The sequence below is a fragment of the Ictidomys tridecemlineatus genome, chromosome 2 (genome assembly GCF_052094955.1).
Source record: "Ictidomys tridecemlineatus isolate mIctTri1 chromosome 2, mIctTri1.hap1, whole genome shotgun sequence".
NCBI lineage: Eukaryota > Metazoa > Chordata > Mammalia > Rodentia > Sciuridae > Ictidomys > Ictidomys tridecemlineatus.
The window spans coordinates 108,895,145-108,902,414 of NC_135478.1; the positions used below are offsets into that span (position 1 = coordinate 108,895,145).

At 35.5% G+C, this 7,270-nt stretch overlaps 1 protein-coding gene across 1 annotated transcript; it reads left to right on the forward strand.

The window, feature by feature from the left end:
- The first annotated feature begins 1,903 nt into the window (after positions 1 to 1,903).
- LOC101976518 (zinc finger protein 280A) lies at positions 1,904 to 3,760 on the forward strand. Its single transcript, XM_005341380.2, is given in 2 exon segments — positions 1,904 to 3,456; positions 3,458 to 3,760. Coding segments are annotated over 2 exon segments (1,731 nt in total). The 3' UTR covers positions 3,636 to 3,760.
- The last annotated feature ends 3,510 nt before the right edge of the window (positions 3,761 to 7,270 follow it).

The following is a 7,270-nucleotide window of genomic DNA, read 5'->3' on the forward strand; positions in this document are numbered from 1 at the left end:
ATATTTGCATATACATAATGAGACATCTTAGAGATGGGATGCGAGTATAAAAAACATTTGTTTCATTTATACATTTTCATTTATTCATTTGTTTCATTATAACATATAGCTGGCAGACAGTTTTATATAATACTTTTGGTGTACCTGTATACTGACTTGTCACGTAAGGTAAGGTGTGAAAATTTCCACTTGTGGCATCAGTTTGGTGAAAAGATTCTGATTTTGGAACATTCTGGATTTTTAGATTGACGATGTTCAACCTGTGATTTTAATGTTTATGGGGAACAAAGTAATATTTCAATACATGGTAGAACACATACTTGTAATTTCAGCAACTCAAGAAGCTGAGGCAGGAGGATTGCAAGTTTGAGGTCAGCCTGCAAAACTTAGTGAGACCCTGTTTCAAAATAAACTGTAAAAACCTGGTGATGGTGCCCAGTGACAAAGTACCCCTGGGTTTGATCCCAGTACCTCTAAAAAAAAAAGAGAGAGAAAAGAGGAAAAGAGAAAAAAAGTTTTGATAACATGTTCACAATTAAGGAAGTAATCAGTAATTAGTAATTATGTCTATCATCTCTTTTTTTTCCTGTCATCAACCCTTTTTATTTTTTATTTGTTCTTTTTAGTTATATATGACAGAATTTTTTTTTTTTTTTTTTTTTTTTGATACAGGGTCTTGCTAAGTTGCTGAAGCTGTCCTCAAATTTGCCATTCTTCTGCTCAGCCTTCCCAGTCACTGGGATTATAGAAGTGAGCCACTGCCTGGCTCATTTCCTGTATTTTTAATAGGAGTACTGGGATGACCATGAAGAGTTATGATAAAGGTTTTGTTTATTTGTGCTAGGAATTTTCTGTCTTAACCCTTTAGGCATGCTAGACAAGTGCTTTACCACTGAGCTATATCCTCAGTCTGACAAAAGGGTTAAGACAGAAAATTCTGTAATAATCAAGGGAGAAAACATGATGTTTTCTATAGGGAAGGTGACATGGAGATGGAAGGGAATGGTCAGACTCTAGATACTTTTAGAAGACAGAGCAGAGTTTGCTAATTGATTGGTGGTTGGGTATGAGAAAAAGCCTGGCAAAGGATGACTCCAAAAGTTTGTGGTCTGAGAAACTGGCTTAACCTCGGACCTCTGTATCCACTGCTTCTGCACCTTTGGATTCAACCAACCAACAATTGAAAATATTTGAAAAAAATTCATCTACACTGAACATGTACAGACCTTTTTCTTGTTGTTACTCTCTAATCAATGCAGTACAGCAATTTTTTACATAGCATTTGCATTGTATTGGGTTTTATATGTGATATAGAGATGATTTAAATTATACAGGAAAATGTGATAGGTTATATGAAAATGCTAGTTTTTTTATGTAAGGAATTTGAGGATTTTGGTATACCGGATGGGAGTATGTGATGGTGGTCCTAGAACCACTCTCCTCAGTATATCTAGGGATGACCACTGGGAAGAATGGAATATTACAGGAGTAGCAGATGTTTGAGAGTCAATTTTGTTAAGGTTAATTATAAGCTTTATATCACATTGGGTGTAATGATGCACTCTGCAATCCCAGCTACTCAGGAGTCTAAGGCAAGAGAATGGCAAGTCTGAAGTCAACCTGGGCAATTCAGTGAGACTCTTTCTCACAAAAGGCTGGGGATGTAGTTCAGTAGTAGAGTGCTTGCCTAACATGCAGGAGGCCATGATTTCGACCCCAGCTACCTTCAACTCCCCAAATAGTTCAAACTTGTTTTATTATATGCAAAATATTGTAGTGATATTAATAGTTACTTCAGTGTTTAAAGGAGAATTAAATAAGGTAAAATGATGTCTTTTAAAATAATGTTTTTACATGATTGTACTTAGGTAGCAATTTATAAAAAGACAGCTCTGAAAACTGAATGCACCACTTGCTTCAATCAAAAAGCAATTACAAAATGTCGGATCACTTCTTTCGTGAGGAACAAGAACCAAAACCACTGAAGAAACATCAGAGAGAATCCAATCAGATAGACAAAGATAATGATGCTGAGTTGATTTTTATTGGGATGGAACATGCAAATGAAGATGCTGAAATTCTCTTTGTCAGGATGATTTCAAACTCAAAACCAGTTATTTCAAAGATTTTGAACAGAGTCAACCCAGGCTCATATTCAAGAAGAAAGAAAGGCCATCTCAGTCAAGATCCTGCACAAATGTTTCAATCTGCAATGCATGTGACCCCTATGGCCACAGCAATCACACCAGTTGCTCAGTCTGAACAGAGTTCAATAGATATTCCTATTACTGTTGAGTCTTCCTCTAAACCTGATTATAGAATGAGCTCACCACAAGTTGTTCCTCCCCATTCATCAGATTTGTTCCCTTCAAGGACTCGGTGTCTAGAGAAAGTTGCACTTTCTGTAGGAGGCAAGGTTGAAAGTTCTTGTGATTCAAAGAGAACTTCTACTTCAGATATAGACAGCAGAAATCCAAAAAGGTCTAAACTCAGGAATAAAACCCCAAGTACACATTCATCAACTATGGCCTCTTCTGATATCTCTCCTACAAAAGACATAAGTACACCCTCAAAAAGTACTCACTTCTTATCAAGTCACGTTCAGAATGGAACATCCTCTCCTTGGCCTCCTGCTAATGAAAAGGTACCTTTTGTTCTTAGAGATCCAGGCCCAGGAAATAACTCTGAAGGACTGATAAAAACAGGCTTTTCCAGCCTTGCAAGTCAAAACAAGACCTTTGATCCCAAGAAAGGAAATTTAATCATGTCACTTAGTGACTTTTACTATGGACAACATCAAGGGGATGGGCAGCCAGAACAGAAAACTCACACAACCTTTCAATGCTCTAGCTGCTTGAAAGTTCTAAAAAATGTTAAGTTTATGAATCACATGAAGCATCATTTGGAACTTGAGAAGCAGAGGGGTGACAGCTGGGAAACCCACACTACCTGCCAGCACTGCCATCGGCAGTTTCCCACTCCCTTCCAACTACAACATCATATTAACAGTGTACACACTTTTCAGGAGCCCTCTGCTGTCTGTAAAATTTGTGAGTTGTCATTTGAAACAGATCAGATTCTCTTAGAACACATGAAGGACAATCATAAGCCTGGGGAAATGCCCTATGTGTGCCAGATTTGCAGTTACAGATCATCAGCCTTTGCTGATGTGGAAACACATTTTAGAACACACCATGAAAACACTAAGAATTTGCTTTGTCTGTTTTGTCTCAAAGTTTTTAAAATGGCAAATCCATACATGAATCATTGTTGGAAGCACTGGAACAAGAAGAACCTCTTTTCATGTCCCAAGTGCCGGCTACAGTTTTTGACTTCGAAGGAGGAAATAGAGCACAAAACCAAGAATCATCAAACATTTAAAAAGCCAGTACCACTGGAGGGATTGCCTCCTGGAACAAAGGTTGTTATTCAGACTTCAACTCACCCATGAAGAAGTACAAACATTCATTATTGTGAGCAACACTGATCCTTGCCTGTCATCTTTGAAAACTAAAAAGAGGAAGTCAGTAAACACTAGATATTCTGTACCTACAGCCAGGATTCTGGCTAAAAACATATTCTACCCACTTTCAGGAATTGTGAAAGGTAGAACTGAGGCTGTACATTGTGGCTGATGCTAACCAGTAATGTGATCAACTGTCAGGTTTTACCATGACATCTTTATCTTCTTACTGTCAAGAAGTATCTCAGAAATCTTCATGCCCTTTCCCACTCAAACCTCTCTACAAAAGTAACCACTACTCTGACCTCTACCATTATAGTTTTTTCTACTTACGAATTTTAAATAAATGGATTCATACAATAAATTCTTGCCTGTGGCTTATTTTTGAAAAGTGAAATGCATGCTTGCTATATATAATAGTAGCATGCTGTTTTTCATTTCTGGTTAGAATTCCATTAAATAAAATTGACACAGTCTTATATATCCACTTTATAGTCGATGGACTTTGTGGTTGATTCTTCAACTATTTTGAATAAAGCTGCTATGAGCTTGTGTATATTTTCTGGAAGACATGGGTAGTTATTTGTTTTCGATGTAGTGCTAGAATTGCACATATTCAGCTTTTTTTAGTGTAAATATGGTCAAATACTTTAAAAAGTGAATGAAACACTTTATATTACCATCAACAATACTGATAATTCCATTGGTACAGATCCAACATTTTTAACACTTTCAGTCTTTTTAACTATTGCCCATTTCTTGAAGTTGTAGTATCACATTGTAGCTTCAATTTGCATCTTGATGAGTAATGATCTTGAAAATATATTTTTCATGTGGTTTATAACTTAGATATTCTTCAAGTCTTATTCTCTCTTACCTTTTAAAAACTGTTCTATTTTTCAATTGGGAAGGTATAAGTAAACTGCTAGAACACTACATATATTCCATATCTTGATCTGTATGTTGGTTTCAAAGATATAATATGTATATGAGGATTTGCCCTTCCTGTATATTAAGGAAATTACTATCAAGGACATAAAGATATTCCTCCTATGTTTTCTTTTAGAAATGTATCTCTTTAGCCTTTAACATGTAGTTATGAGCAATCTCAAATGAATTATTATGATGTGATAAAACATAGGATCAAGTTTAATATTTTTCAGAAGCATATCTAAATCAACAAAAGCATTTACTCAAGACCACTTCTTCCCCACTTTGTTGCAGTGGAATATTTTGTATAAATCAGGTGACTGCATGTATGTTTCTGGACTGTTCTATTCCATTTGTTCAGTTCTCTCTCTTTGTGCTAATGCTACCCTGTCTTAATTATTGTAACTTTGCGTAAGTCTATGTATCTGTGTTTACTTCTTCAGCTTTAGAGTTCTAAATTGTCTTACTATTCCAGGGTCTTTGTGTACTGAAGTGGTTATCATGGACATCTTTGCCCTGTTCTCAAATTCAGATATAATAATTTCCCATTAATTATGATATTAGTTGTAGGGCTTTTTGTAGCTACCACGGACTGTAGAGAGATTGAGCTAAAAATTAATGACAGAAAGATCATTATAAAACTCCTAAAATCTGGAAATTTGACAATACAGCTAAATTGAACTAGGACTAGGTTGAAGCAAACAGGAGCCTAATGGGCAAAAGTGACAGGTTCTAGGAACCTGTGAGTGAGTGCCTCCTTAATGTTGTGCTTTGGGATCCTTGCTTATTTTACCTTAGTCCTGGTCCTCAATATAAATAGCCCAGAGCTCCTTTAAGAAATCTCAGTGGAAAAGGGAAAATGATGAACTCAATAATGTTGAATACAATCACAAAATTTATGTGATGGAACTAAAGCAATTCATAGACATTTATCTCTAAATACATGTACAGTTGGCCCTCTGTACATGTGGATTCTGTACCCATGGATCCAATCAACCTTGGATTGAAAATATTGGAAAAAAATTAAATCTGTATGGGGCTGGGGTTGTGGTTCAGTGGTAGAGAGCACTTGCCTAGAGCATGCAAGGCCCTGAGTTCAATCCTTAGCACCACATAAAAATAAATAAATAAAAATAAAGGTATTGTGTACAACTAAAAGAAATAAATATTTAAAAAATTGCATCTGTATTTAACACATAGAGACTTTCTTCTTCACCATCATTCCCTAGACAATATAGTATTTACATAGCAATATGTATTATAAAAAATTTAGAGATAATATGAAGAATTTAGGAGCTTTTTTTTTTTTTAGGTTATAAGCACATATTACATCATTTCATATAAGTGACTTGAACATCCACAGATTTTGGCATCTGCATGGAGTTCTGGAAACAATTTCCCATGAACACTGAAGAATGGTTATATTTAGAAAGAAGAAAGGTTGAGAAATTAATGATTTAAGTCTGCTGTCTGTAGAACTTTCTGTAATGATGGAAATGTTCTGCATCTGCTCTTGCCAATATGCTACATGTGGCTACTGAGCTATAGAAATGTGGCTACTATGACTGAGGCATTGAATTTAAAAATATTTATTTTTGATTAATTTAAAATTAAAAGAATCATTTTTACAATAGAACTTCAAGTAATGTATGTACTCTTCCCTCAAGGAGGCCTCATGCCCTGTCCTGGGCGTAGGCAGGATTTAATGGCTTAGTTCACTGTAAGCTATATCAACACAGTTGGCAGGCTAGCTCTGGATGCAACTTCAAAAACATGAGGTACAAGGTTCATTTGCTTGGTCAAGTTTCTTATGCCTGGGACAGTTAGCCAGAATTTCCAAAGAATAGTGTATGAAGGGGAAAGAAAGCAACTTTACCAAGGAGAAACCAACAAGTCCCATTGATGGCATGTATCCCTAAGATTTGGTGAGAAGGGCACATCATGTCTTTCATATTCTTCTAAAAACCCAGTGTAACCACAAGAAAAGCATCAAACCCAAACTGAGATACATTCTGAAAAGTATCTCACCTTTACTCCTTAAAGTTGTCAAGATCTTCAAAAATAAGGAAAGTTTGAGAAACTGTCTCAGACCTGGAAAAGATAAAGGAACAGGATGACTAAGTGCAATTCATTGTCCTGGATGGGAATCAGAAAGAGAAAAAGGGTATTAGTAAAAAAACAAAACAACAACAACAACAACAAAAAACTAGTGAAATTTTAAGCCCAGAGTTTAGATAATAGTCTTTATTGATCAATACTGGCATTATTGTGCAGTCAAAAGATAATTTCACATACATACATCTTAAACATTGTAAATATCTCTTCTACATCTATGATCTCTTCATTTTGACTATGGTATACTCTACTGAACAGTTAAAGGGATAGTATTTTAAAATCCTGTAGATTTTTATTTATTTTTTATTTTTTTTTTAATATTTATTTTTTAGTTCTTGGCAGACACAACATCTTTGTTGGTATGTGGTGCTGAGGATCGAACCCGGGCCGCACGCATGCCAGGCGAGCACGCTACCGCTTGAGCCACATCCCCAGCCCCTGTAGATTTTTAAAATAATTTAACACATTACTCTATAACCTCCTAGGTTAAAAAAGTGAGAATCACCAAGGAAATTAGGACTTCCTTGGAATTGAAGGAAAATTAATATATTATGATACCAAAATTGTGGGACACAGTTAAATTAGTAAAGGTAAATTTACAGCACTACATGCTAGGAAAATAAAAGGGATTTTGCAAACAAATGAGTTAGGCATTTACCTAAAAAAATTATAAAGAGGAGCAACACATCCTTGTAGAGACAGGATGGAAGGAAATAATAAGAGTGAAAGAAATAAATGGAGAAGGTAACATATAAATAAAAC